The sequence below is a fragment of the Pectinophora gossypiella genome, chromosome 18 (assembly GCF_024362695.1).
Source record: "Pectinophora gossypiella chromosome 18, ilPecGoss1.1, whole genome shotgun sequence".
Lineage (NCBI taxonomy): Eukaryota > Metazoa > Arthropoda > Insecta > Lepidoptera > Gelechiidae > Pectinophora > Pectinophora gossypiella.
In genome coordinates, this window is record NC_065421.1 from 2,198,208 (window position 1) to 2,212,998 (window position 14,791).

Genomic DNA, 14,791 nt, shown 5'->3' on the forward strand with positions numbered 1-14,791 from the left:
AAAGTTGTTATTGGATTATATTTTAATAGCTGTTTCTATGACCTTACACATGATTAAGTACATTTATAAGAGCCATTTTCAAATAAAATGTACATGTGACTAACATGCTCAAAATCGTGACCAAACTGTTTTGTGACATACCTGTATTTTTATACTAATGTAAATAATAATTTCCACATCAACAAGCTGTTTCATTTATATAGTCACAAGGTGCATTTAATATATTTTTTAATTAGCCCTCAAAACTTTTGAACGCGACTGTAAGGACAACAGCTTAGGTATAATACGTCCAATAAAGAAGGTCCTCGTTAAGTATGAATCCGTCGCTTTTTAGTAGTCATTCAGATTTGGTCGGATAACCAGCCGTTGTTTACATATTTTGGTTTTTTGTTTATATTTACTTAATGCGTAACATTTGAAGCTCAATATTTTCACCATATATTTTTGACTAAAGGCACAAGATTTTGGTTTACACCTACACATCTGGGATTGTGCCAGTTCCTTGTATTTTGCCGTCAAAGTTATGACACCATCGTTTTTACTTTTAGCAAGATTATTCAAAAACGCATGCATGAACATTTTTGAAACTTTGTATGGTTATTATTAGCGTCAAGAAAGACCGAATACAGTTTTCAGCGAAGTTATGCCTTGTCTCATTTAGGCGCTGCGATGTTTTTTCGGGTTTTCATAAAACCGCGATAACTTGAAAACTATAAATATTTTCTAAAATCTAATTGGGACACAAAGGGGCACACATTAAGAGCTACTCGCGTATGTTTATTCTACAGGGGCACATGCAATGGTTTTAGAGATATACTATTCATCAAAACGTTACTCCAGCAGGAAATGCAATATCTCGAAAATCTGAAGGGGCACAGATTTTATTTTTGGGGGCACATTTTGGCACACATATAAGCTATCTGGCCATGCACAGTTTTTCTCTCTCCGATCATTCGTTTAGAATTTTCCTGCTAGAAAAACGTTACCCCAGCAAGAATCGTTTTTTCGATTTTTTTTCGAAACGACAGGGGGCACACATTTTTTATGTGGGGGCACATTTACAGCAGATAAGGCACCAACTATACGTTCTACTCATATAACTCTAGGAGATACTTTCTTGTTGGGGTAACGCACACACCCTTTTGGGGTTTATTGATGTGATCTATTGTTTTTAGTTTATAAGTTTGTATAAGTTTAAAATAAATAATAACATCACTATACAAACATATACGAATACTTACCTATTATTTTATTTAGTTTTTTTTTATTAAAAATATATTTTTACTTTTCAGCACATTCATTTAAAATATGTACTTAATTATAAAATTACAAAATGTTCTTAGACTTTGCGTCCATTTTTTTTTTTTTTTGTTTAACGTGTTACCTGATTACCTTACCGGTTTCAACTGAAAACCAGCGTCATAGTCTAGGCTATGGCATTATGCTGAGGTGGAACCGTTTCGGCATACATTCATAACTGTATTATTTTATGTTAATTATGTTAAAACAATAAGTATGTCGAATAAATATTTTTTCTTTCTTTCTTTCTTTCTTCTTTCTAATGAATGTTACAACACTAGCTTAAGTACGACATATGTAATTTTTACCGCGCACTGAATCAATTGTAAAATAGTCACTAATGAGGGATTTTCCACGCTACGTTGACCAAAAACATTATAGATGGCGTTGTACAGTTTTAACGTACTTACTTAATAATTTACTTATTTTCTCATTACTCGGGTACATAATTATACCAAAATACAATGTAATGGCAGAAGCATAAGTATATAAAAATAATTGTTGCTTGATATTTGGATCATATTACGTTGTTATCAATATTGTTCTGTTTATTTTGATCTGAATAATAATGGGTGACAGATGTAATTGTGCCTGGGTGTAATAAAAAGGGTCATCAAAGGACCCCGATTCCTGCAGACACCTCCTAATTTTATTTTAAGTTATACCCGTCATTTTCTTAACCGCCGAAAAGGAAAGCGACGGATGATTGTCAACAAGTTAATTTTAAAGCGAATGAATAACCCGGGCGAATAAAATAGGCATCTCGCTGGTATGTAATCCGTTTGACGTGCTGTCTATTTAACTCTGTCGTGTTATTGGCCGATGTAAAATTTTTAGACTGTTGTTTTAGATTTCTGCTTAAAATTGACGTGAATTCCATAAATTTTATGCCTGTCGATTACCCGTCCCTTTCTTTTTCAACGGATAAGAAAATTACAGATATAACTTAAAATAAAATTAGATGGCGTCTGTTATTCATGAAATTAGGAGGTTAAACGAAGGAAAATCTGTACAGCGCCATCTAGGTTTTTGAGGAACGTTGCCTTGAAAGTCCCTCATTGTACTGAACTAGTTGCTAGTTACCTACCTCTGTTCCGAAACGGAGATTTGTCCCGAATGGCAACAACATGTATCGCGACAAGCAAACAGATCACTCCAATCCGTAACATGGCCACCTTACATTCAATTTGTATCTCTACTAGATAATATCTAAGTACATTGTTTCTGTTTCTTCACTTCAGAATTACTTATCTGTGGGATAATCCAAATGTCACATGAATTTAGGTGTTTTATCATCCGCAATGCTATTTTAAGATTATCACTAGTTATTTATTTGGTAACTTCTAAGAAGATTTACAGTAGAATTATAACAACATGTGAATTACAAAACATCTACCAGTTATGCCTATGTTGTATCAAGGCAAATGACATTGGTAATTAGTTTTGAATCTTAATGACAGACAGAGGTACAAACCTGTTAGAATTATTTATAAATAAAGCAAGGTTCAGTTTGCAAACATTACGATCACTTGCGTGCTGTGCTCTAAATAAATATGGTATCTAACTATCTCTTTCTAAAACGGTCAGTTTAGATATTTTCTGTCTCGCTCAGAAATAACATGCGTAAAAGCATAATATTCTGTTTTACTTTATGATGGACTTTGTTTAGCGCATGCGCGCTGTAGCATTACGAGTATTACGTCAAATATTTTGGCGTGAATAATAGACGTAGAGTCCGCGCCACGAAAGAAGTCCATCGGCCACGGCGGTAGCGTCGCAGTATCTACTTAGAATTATTATGAATTGTCAATTAGTTCCGTTAAAATCCGCGGACTTCTTTTGTGGCGCGTACTCTAAATTGGTCACTTGCCAAAGAAAAATGTGTGAGATATAATTATGTTACACGTAAACAGACACTCTTAGGAGCCGTGGTAGCTCCGTAGGAAGAAGCTTGACTCTCACCGAAGTCGTAGGTTCGAATCCCAACACAGGCCAAAACATGTTTATTCATGTTTAGGAAGTTATCCGCCCGTTAGGGCGAGAGTTTTCTTTCCTCAAAGGTCTTATTTTTCGGTCTCTCGTTACTGAAGATCGTGACTTCAAGGAAATTCTTTCCATTCGAAGCGTTTGTAGCGTTTAATGCACGGAAATATCAAGTCTAAATTAATGTTTTATTTTGTTTATCATATGTACTTACTTACTTGAAAAGTTGTGAGCCTAAACCAATGATTGTCGAATTTGTTTTCGAATTCATGTTTCGATCATAAATGATTATCACGTGCTCAGTGGTAAAGGAAAATTAACATCGTGAGGAAACCCTCATTTCCGAGAAATGCATTTTCGGAGGCATGTCACCTAACCTGTATTGGGCTGGTTTTCCCTTCGCAGGTTGGAAGTACAGACAGGCAGTCGCTTCTGTAAAAAATCGGACCCTGTGAAAAACGGGATAATGCTACGGAGATGATGACGATGTACTTAAAAAGTAATTTTTGATGTGACTTATTGTAGATTGTCTTGGACATTATTCCCACCTTGACTGGATACGAGAAAAGAACATGCGCTGCGCATTCTTGTGTGGGGATGCGTTTTCATGTAAGTAATGCCATCATCAATGTTATCGCTAAACAATTTCCCGTGAACAATTCCAAGTTTTATTTATATTACTGATAAATAACATGTTGTTTCGAAACATTTTAAAATCTCAAATGTTATGTTACCAAAGCAATGTGTGCTATGATGTAGGGTTAAAATGAAGTTAGTTTGTATTTTTTTATTACAAATCTTATTGCTGATCGCACTCCAAGCCACGTCAGCGTATTCAAATTTTATGGATAACTTGGTAACATTCTTTAAAGCAGCCAGTTCCAATCATTCAGCTTTTGATTTCAAGAAGCTCATACACAACTCTGAAGAAAATGAACAGCTGGATGCTAAAAGAGAAGCAATGAAGGACAACTTGATCGATACAGGTAAACATGATGACAAAAGTATTCATGCAACTAAAAATGAAGATATAATTACTATAAATAATACAAACACGATTCTATATCAGATGCCAAAGGATCGAGATTCTAAACTAATCAAAAACAGCTCAAACCTTTTGCCTGAAGCCTTAGGTGAAAATAACCGTACAAAAGATCGCAAGAGTAAAGAAATCGTAAATGATACAAACCCGTCTCTACTTCAACTACCAAAGGATTCAGTTTCTGAAACAACCAAAAACAGTTTAGATACTTTGAAATCTTTTGAGGATAAAAGTAATCATACAAGAACATTTAAGAGTGATGACACTGTAAATAATACGAATCCAATTTTACTACAGTTGTCCAATAATTCAGATTCTAAAATAAACAATACCAACTTACTTACTTCGCAAGCATCTGAAAACCAAATCAATCATATTATAGAAGGTAAACACCGGATTTTACTTTTACTGCCGAGATTTTCAAATATTATAAACAATAACAGTACAGTAACTTTGCAAACATCAGAGGACATTAGCAATTATACCATAAAAGATAAAGGTAAAGATAGCAATTACTCAAACCTGATGCCACTCAATGTTTCCGATGTTAATTCATCCAATGGAAGTTCAGTTACTCCGCTTAAAAATGACAGCAAAGATTCAGACGAGGAGGAAATTGATGAGGTTTATGAAGAAGATAAAGAACTGAATATAGCAACACAGATGAGCGTTATGGACAGAGCGAGGTGGAACATGATGCAAGCCGACTCATTACGCAGGCGTCGCAAGAATGACTACATTGAGAAAGTATCATCGGAGAGTTCCAGCAGAGATCTAGATGATTGGAAAGGAGAATTTAACAGACTATACCTTCATAAGAAATTTGAAGCATTAAACCAGACTAGGCCAACTGGAGATAAAGTGAATATGGTTGCTGCAAGTGAGTATTATTATTCATTTTTCTCTCCTGTGGTTTGTGAGGTGGATTATCAACCTCATCAACCCTGGTGTCAGGGTTATTACTGAGCCGCCAAAGGCCCTTGACGTGACTCATGTAATGACTACGTACTTACATTGGTAAGTAGTAACCGAAACCAACTGTTTAACGTGCATTCCGAAGCACGGATCATCTTACTTTCAGACATACAGCCTGCAATGTCCTAACCAAACTAGGGATGCCAAAGTGATTTTTATGATATATCCCCACCGGGATTCGAACCCGGGACCTCCGGATCGTGAGCACAACTCTCAACCACTGGACCACGGAGGCCGTCAATTCATTGTCTAGTCTATACTTCTTTTCATTTGATTCCTCTGTTTGGAACCCAAATAGGAGTCCATGAACCCATTCATTAAGTTATATTTTGCCAAATTTGAATCAGTATGCAGCGTTCCACTTGGTCATATTTTAACTTCCCGTTTATTTTGAATTATTATGATAATATGCACACATCATTATTCTAATACCCCAGAACTTCCCAGAACTTCAAGTGTTGCTCGAAGTCAGTGGATGGGTGATAATAAACGTTTTTGATTAAAGATTTTATGACCTCTTGATCGATGCCATGCAATGGCTTTTTGTTGAATCAGAATCTTTGAAAAATTATAGTTTTTGATTTTATACAAGTTGCAATGAAGAGCAATCTACAATTGATCCAGTTTCTTGTAGATTGATCTGTTTGTATATTTATAAAATAATAATGTAACGAAGCGTTGAATTTTAGGACCATGGGGTGCGCAATGCGGTGACCCGAATCAGCATGGAATGCCGTGGGGTAACTGCATGCTCGCGATAGAATGCGAGGCTGAGTACCGCATCTACCGAGGAGATTACTTCTGCGGGCGATCGCAGTTTGTGTGCTGCGCTCTCCAAATTAGCTCATACAACATGTACCAAGGCTTCGACGTGTCTTTTGAACACGATAGTTATGCCACAGGTTCAGACGAAAAGAAAGGCAATGTTGACTCCGGAGAAAAGGAAAAGAAGAAAAAATTAGCCGATAAACGTAAACGTCAGAAGATGCGAGAGAAAAATAAGATAAAAATAAGAAAAAAGATTAAAAGAATTATCAAAGAGATCCGAAAGATATTAAACAAACAGATGAGTAACCGGACTACGGCAATAAAGAAAAAGACGCTAAAAGTAAAGAAATTTGTAAAGTACTTGAAGAAACAGTTTAAGAATGATCGTAAAGCAGTGCAAAAAATTCACGATAGGGAACTGAAAGAAATAGACGAGCGTATATTAAACACCATGGGGAAGATAAAGGTAGTGAATGAAGACTTTATGAGAAATAAAACATTTAGAGATATAGTAGTAAATGGCACGATAACGAAGGAAGGTGCGAGGATGTTGATGCAGGCGTATCCTGAGTTGGATGAGTACATGGAAGCAAGGCGTAGGTCTCGCCGTAGGATGAACAGAAAACCTAGCGAAGAGGACCTTTTGTACAAACTTCAGGAAAATTACGACTATTAACAAACTATATAAGTACTTGTGTTTTAATTAATGCTTTTACGTTGCGTGAGTTAAACAATACATGTGGCATTCAATTCTTATGATAAGTTAGAAACCATAGGGGTGTTAAAAATGCCACTTAGCAAGTCATCTAAAAAGCAATTTGATATTTGCGCGTAAGTGTACAATGTCAAGAAAATTAAATGTAAAATAGCAATACATTGTTTTAAGTTTACGCGGTTATTATCACAATTAAAGCACATAATAACGGGTTTTTACCTACCGCGTTTAAATGGGGATATGAGTAAAATAGCAATATTGCTTTTCAGATGAATTGCTTCGATGTGGCCTTTTTTACCTCTAGATTACACAGCTATTGGTCTAGGTTTGGTAGGCAGTGGCAGTCTGATGGAACAAGAGGCATTCGAGGGAAAAATAGAAATAATGGAGCATTGACATTCGAAGCCGTTTCCGCTACTCGATTTTCGTCGCATATTTCGCGTCGATCCTAATTTATGGGCTGAGTACTTTAGCCAGCCCAATTCTGCAAGAAAGTTATCAAATCCTGAATTTTGCTGATAGCTGCAATTTTAATCCCGAAAAATTAATTTTACGGATTAAAAGAATTACTTAGTTATTTATTATAATAAAGTTAAACACGTACGAAGCAATCAAGGTTAATGATTTCTCATTGTGTGTTTTAAATGACAGATCTCTAGTTCCATTTTTAATTGTGTTAAATTTTTGTTGTCCTACTTTTCCCGTGTTTTGAGATTTAGTTCAAATTTTGTGAAAAATATCTTTTAAGTTATCGTTTCTATCAAACTTGGCATAGACCCAACTATGTAACATTCCCGGAACATTTCCCTGATAGGTGCTTTCGCGGCGACTCGTGAAATATGCCCCGTCGCCTTGGCGAGCCTGCGCAGTTTTTATTTGATTACTTACATGACTTTAAAATTTAAGTTTAAGGTAGTATAAAAGTAGGTTGTGTTATGTGGAAAGTAACAGCCTCTGTGGTCCAGTGGTTGAGGGTCACTAGACTACATTGAAACAATTCACCTAAAAAAGAAATATTGGAACATAAATGTCAAACTACAATATTTCTTTTTAGATGAATTTCTTTTTGGAACCTCCGAATCCCGAAAACAAAATCGCGGTAACAATGTTGACTGTCGTTACTCTTCCACTGTTTAAAGTACAGTTGTAACAGTGTCAAAACCACAACATACAACACTGTCTTTACCATAAGAGCACACGGGGCCTGTGCTTTGAGCCCCCATCCTCAGGAGGCCCCGATGGACTGATTTTCTTGAAGGACCGAAAAAAAGCTCCGGTTCAATATGAAATAATTCCTAAGCTTATAGCACATAACAAATAGTTATTGTAGATTTTTTTAGTATAATACGAGTAATTGGCTTTGCTTACTTTCCAAAAGGACCCCAAATTCCTGTGTGACCAGGTCCAGCATAGTTTAAGACGGCATTGACAACATAATCAATATCCTCCAACGGGCGGGATTGGTCTTCTGAAGTTCTTGTAAATGTGATCCCAGAATTCTTTGGCATCCCAGTGCGGTTCCTCTACCACGTGGAAGTCATCGTCTAGGTACAGACAACTCACATTCCCTGGTCGAACAACCGGCCACAAGATCGGAAGAATGTGACTCCGCTCCGGAATTGGGTTTCTGAAAGAACAGGCTGCTTTAGGAACAAGTGAGGTTTCGTTAAATTAAGACATGAGTCAATGATCACCAACTCGCAGTGAGGCAGCGTTGTAGATTTGCATACCGCCCTACTCCTAATGGTTGGGGGAGGACTGTGCCCAGCAGTGGGACGTACATAGTTGATGATGATGATGATGACATAATTATAGTAAGTAATTTTATAGTAGTCAAGAATGTACAAGATACACGTCATTCGTTCTTAAACGAAAATACAAAGAGTGATAAACATTCAAATACATTCAAAAACACATTCAAAAAGTTTGCCTGATTTGCAAAAAAAGGCCACATCAAAGCAATATCGCTATTTTGTTGACATTGCGCACTTGTCAAGTTACAATAAGATTGCTTTTTTGGCGAATTGATTCAATGTGACGTTTTAGACCCCCTGGAGACCGAATAACGAAATTAATCGATAAACCCAATTTTTTGCTTCGATTTTGCCTTCGCAACATCTTTGGAAAACTTACCCGCACTTTACAAAATTTGCGACTAATTTCGCAATCCTAGCCACTGCTAATTGGTCGTTTTTGGTTTGAGCTTGTTTATTTTGAATCAAATGTTTCGCTACATCACCGTGTCCAGCAAAATATGCGTTTTCGTAATATTTCTCATAATTCCCCATTCTGCCCTTATACGCGAACTCCAGCAGATAGACTGGATTGTTCTTCCTTGCATGAATTTCGGCTGAATTTAGCAACCCATGCATGATCATGTAGTCGCCAAAGTAGTTCAAATAAGCCATTAGATCTTCGCCAATAGTTTTGTTACTAAAATAGAAGTCCTTTATATTTTCAGCCAGCGCCTCTTGAATTTCAGGGGTATCAAAGATTAAGTCTCCTGGTATAAAGTACTGAAAATTAGCTGACATTCTCTCTTTATACCCCTTTATATAGTATTCAGCGCTTCTTAGATACAGCCCTTCTACCGTAGCAAAGAAATACATCATGGGTACTTTCTCATATTTCTCTTTTGTTAATATGTCATATGCTGATTCTGTGATAAAAGCTTCCGACTCATCGCCCATATTTTTCTCTACACACGGGACAAAGCCGAATGTTCCATCTGTCAAGTTGTTATAATACTCAAAATTAAGCTTGCTCATTTTTTTCGCTGGCACTCGTTGATAATAGCTATGTAACACGCGAGGATTGAAATTCAGGGCTGGAAATTTTAACTTTTCGCCGAATTTGTATGCTGTTAGTATTGGATTGCGCTGCGCTGCCCAAACTGATGTCGCTGATCCTGATTCTACAATTGCTCTTTTGAACAATCCTTTTGTGTGTTTCGACAGCACTAGATACTCCACAGATGCTCCTCCAGCGCTCGTACCGTAGACAGTCACTTGGTTTGGATCACCTCCAAAATTTTCGATGTTCCTTTGTACCCAACTGAGTGCAGCGACTTGGTCTTTGAGTCCGGCGTTGCCTGGTGCTTCCTCTATGCCCAGACAAAGAAAACCGAGGGCTCCAAGTCTATAGTTGACTGTTACAACGATGATATTCTGTTTGATTAGTGGTTCTACTCCTCGCACCTGGCCTGGGTTCATGAGGAAAGATTCACCATGGATGTATACTAGTACAGGTAACGGTGCGTTGAAGATTCTAATGGGAGTGAAGATGTTGACTACGAGACAGTCTTCCGTTCCCTCACCCCTTTGTGAACATTTGACAACGCGATCGGCATCGTATATTCCTTTCCACGAGTAGGGGCGTGCAGGTGCCTGTGTAAAAAAATAAAGAAACAAAAATAAATAGATAAATTGCGTCATAAAGAATTAGGTAGTTTCATTCGTCAAAGATAAATGATGAAATTTTGATGTACTTAAGTACTAAATAAAGACAAATCTAAAGGTGACAAAACCGTTTTCTTTTTTCTATTCAATTTACTTATTTATGAATTTTAATAAAGAAAAATGTAATAATAAGTGCGACATTTTGTCACGTTTTCCTATGACGTCCCAGGATGATTGGGCGATTTTTCATACAAATTCCATATCAATTTCATGTCTTTTAACGTCTAGTAAAAAGTAACTGATTTGACTAGTTGGAAACTAGCCTGTTCTAAATCTGTAGACTTGGTAATAATGACAGGTTTCTGCAGTAAATTCGGGTTCATCTAACCTTGAATCGATAGGGCCCGGTGGGTGGCGCTGCGTACGGTACACCCAGGAATTGTAAATAGTTTTCAGTCTCGCAACCACGTACCAATCCAGCCTCTGTCATCACTTCCCTGCAATCTGTAATGGGTAAAATGTCATATGGTCACGAGTACTAATTCTACTTCTTCTCTCGTGTGAGTTGTGAGGTGGAGTACCAGCCTCATCAACTCTGGTCTCAGGGCTACTATTGAGCCGCCAGGCCGCACATGACTCATGTAATCACTAGTTACTTACATCAGTAAGTAGTAACCGGGACCAACGGCTTATCGTGCCTTCCGAAGCACGGATCATCTTACTTCCGGACAATCAGGTGATCAGCGAGCTTAGCACCGTAAGCACGCGACTCTTTCTCGCCGCGACAGAGATCATCTGTCTCTTTCTGTGCAGTACTGTGAGAGAATGACGGGTGATGTATCTCGAGGCGAGAAAGAGTCGCGCGCTTATGGTGCTAAGCCCGCAGCCTGTAGTGTCCTAACCAAACTAGGGATCACAAAGTAATTTTTGTGATATTTCCCCACCGGATTTCGAAACCGGGACCTCCGAATCGTGAGCCTAACGCTCAACCACTGGACCACGGAGGCCGTTCTACTTAAGACTCAGTACTTACCTTTCATTTATTATGACATAGTTACCTCTGTACCGAAACCACTGGAAACTGTCCCTTACGGCAAGACTATGCACCGCCAGTAGTACACAGATCACCGCAATTCGTAGCATCATCACAGTCATATTCATTTTATGTCTCCTTTGGTATATAGCTACATTTTCTTCTTTCGCGTCCAAGAATGTTATCTGTGGATAAAAGGGAATTTTGTATCAATAACCGTCAAAAATGAAGATAATTGGACACTTAATTAGACACGACGAATGTATTAAAAACATCATAGAAGGGAAGCTACAGGGAAAGAGAGGAAGGGGAAGACCAAGAAGAGCTTACATGGAACAGTTTAAAGAGAAGGCGAACGTCGTGTCTTCTAAGGAGGTGAAGGAATTGGTCTTTGATAGACAAGAATGGAGAATGCTATACCGACAAGAGTGTGGCTCTTAAATTAGTGATGATGAAGGACTCAATGAGGTACTTTCCAGGGTACGTTCTCAAAATCAATATAGATGGCGCTGTACAGATTTTTCTTCGTTTAACCGTCTAATTTCATGTATAACAGACATATTCTTTCATCTTTGTTTTTGGGTATATAAATGATAATTTTTGTAACACCCAACCACAATAACATCTTCCACCCATTATTATTCTGATCAAAATAAGAGACGCAATATAGGTAGTAACAAAATTCTATACATTATGTGATCCCAATATCAAGCAACAATACAATACAAATACACTTTATTGCACCAAAATAAAAAGAAATAATTACAAAAAGACTCTTAACTAAGTAAAACAATTATAAATACTGCTTTAATATAATTTATTAATTTATTAATAAATGGCATTTGTAGAGAAGTACACAAAATAATAAATAAAAATAAAAAAAATACCAGAAAATACCTTAACTAAACATTGTAGCAGAGATCCCTGCTTAATCAAACAGGCCCCCCTAGTTTTATATACTTATACTTCTGCCATTATATTGTATTTTGGAATAATTATGTACCCGAGTTTAGAGAAAATAGGTAATTATCACGTTTAAACTGAACAACGCCATCTATTATTGTTTTTGGTGAACGTAGCCTAGAAAGTTCCTCATTCGGGCATGCTTCAGTAATTTCAGTTTTATCACAGCAGCGGGCTCGGCACGACTATCTACTGCCGCGCCGCGACAACGACGTCGTGCCCGCATCGATTTAATATATCCATGTGGATAGCATTCTTTGATCCTATTGGTCCAAGCCCTCGGATAAATTCAGTAGATAGTCGTGCCGAGCCCGCTATAATAGGTAGGTACCTTTTCATATTGTTGATTTCCTATTTAATAATGCCACACCAATAATTTTGAGTTCTTTAATTATTTTTTTATTATCTAATATAAAAAAGATTTCGAAGTAAGATGGACGTTAAAACCATTAGACATACTTAAGTATATTTCCTTTTTAGTTTGCACAATGTTTTACATACTTAATTTTAATTTTATTTTTGAATTTTGTTTACAATGTTATTGCTGTTAGAAAGTATTTTTGACGGTTTTGACATTTAAGTAATTCAAAGTGCAGAGGATCACCAAAGACTAAAAACTAAAAGTTATAATAATTTAGGTAAGTATCTGATCACGACTGTCGGATCTTGGATGCCTAACGACCTGTGCGCTATACATCATGCGTGCAAATAGAGCAACAAGGACTGTGATTCGACGTATTATTTTATGATATTTTTATGTTTATGGTAAATCGTATTAATGTGTATTTATTGTAATTGTTATAATTTTGTAATATTTTGTTATCTATGTACAGATGTCCGTGGCCTCACTGGGCAGGGCCCGCAGAATACCAGCGTCGTGGCTCACGCCGCGACACACGTATGCTGAGCGAGGTCCTTTTATTCCGGATTCCACCGCAGATGATCGGGCCGTCAGTGCGTTGCATTTAGAATACTTAGTTTTATTATTATTGTTTTTATGATTTTGGTTTGTTTTTCTTTTTGTTTTGGATATTTTTTTTTGTCTGTGTACTTATTGATTTCCGTGTGGTTTCTGTCCTATGTTAAATGTAATGTACCTGTCTGTGGTGTCCGGAAGTAATGTTTCTTTCTTGATTTTGTTCGTATTTTGACAGAACGACATGACTTATTTGGGTTCACGTATTAGCACCAAGGTCCGTGTTGCTCTTATGGTTAGCACCAATTGACAAAACGACATAATTATATCGTCAGAATCGATAAAATTACCGTGACAAAATTTTATCACCTTGCGCATGTTAACCCTACTGCGGGCTTAGATTTGTAAGCGCGCGACTCTTTCTCGCCTCGACATACGTCACCCGTCACTCTCTCACAGTACTGCACAGAAAGAGACAGACGATCTCTGTCGCGGCGAGAAAGAGTCGCGTGCTTACGGTGCGGTTAAGCTGACACCCGATTTTAAAGTAAGGTGAACTGTGCTTCGACAGTCCAGGTTCAAATTAAATTAAAAAAAAAAAGATTTTTTTTCTTCAAAATTGGCTGACATAGTTAGCGCTTCTTGAACGTCATAAATTAAATTACGTATTATATAACTGGCTGTAAAACTATTACCACATCGGAAGCTGTATCGCTGAGGGAAAGACGTGGTCAGAAAACCTCCCAGCACAGGGCCTTACGCCTACTGTTTTTATGATTTATTTTCTTTTTTTAAGTCCAGTTGGTTACTACTTACTGATGTAAGTACAAAGTCGATACTTACGTGAAATCGAACCCTCAATTTCGGACTCGTAATTTACAGAAATCTTTTCCGAAACCGTCTCGGAACTCTTATAAAGGTCGCATAAAAAGGTCTTTATTTCCTTCGTCGTATTAGGATGCAGGAAACGTTCGTTTCATGGTTAAAGTAACTGGTTTATAGGCTTGCGGCGTAACTGGCTGTTGGGACGAACATGCCCCAGGGATGCAGGTGATTGCCGAAACTCGACCGCTGTATTTGTGGGGCGAATTTAAAAAGTTTTGCTGAGAATTAGAATTTATAGACTTTATAAGTAGCGTAAATTGGGTTGTGTATAGATCTAAATGATGACCCTTGTTATTACACCGGGCACAACACGTCTTCCACCCATCATTCTGTTCATTTTAGGGAACGTACCTAAAAGAAAAAAAAAGCATAAGAAAATAGGAAAAGAAGTAAGTAGAAGTAGCATGGAAAATGCTGCACCGACAAGAGCGTGGCTCTTAAATTGATGATGATTGATGACCTGGAAAATCGTTATTACATTTATCGTGTATCAAAATTTGAATTCGGAACTAAGTATACATATATTTGTTGTTTTGTTCGTAAATAAGCAACAGTGTTCATGAACAAAACATTAATTACTTATGATTCTGAAAATCCTACTCTATTGTTCGCATTTTATATTCCAATTTCGTGGTTCCAAGGATGTAAGAGACATTCATCAAAGGCGTCTTCATTTCTCGTATTCCATTCATTTTCCTTATTGTCGCCAACATTTTCATATCTGCAAGTATTTCCCTCGGGTGCGATGTATATAGTAGCGTGTCTTTCGAGCATCCGGTACGTGGGTTTGAATGCAAATTTGTAAAGAATTTTT

General features: G+C 37.2%; 1 protein-coding gene across 2 annotated transcripts in view; it reads right to left on the bottom strand.

Annotated features, from left to right (window-relative positions):
- LOC126375264 (esterase FE4-like) overlaps positions 1–2,898 on the bottom strand; it is a 33,852-nt gene extending 30,954 nt beyond the window's left edge. The window contains exons 1-2 of one of the 2 annotated variants that reach the window (XM_050022194.1): positions 2,774–2,898; positions 2,387–2,550 (exon numbers count right to left, since the gene is read on the bottom strand). In XM_050022194.1, the coding sequence (XP_049878151.1) occupies positions 2,387–2,468 (82 nt within the window). In that variant the 5' untranslated portion in view covers positions 2,469–2,550; positions 2,774–2,898. Of the gene's footprint in view, positions 1–2,386; positions 2,693–2,773 lie in introns of those variants that run through there. The other variant, XM_050022193.1, reaches the window with a different exon arrangement.
- Between the last annotated feature and the right edge of the window lie 11,893 nt (positions 2,899–14,791).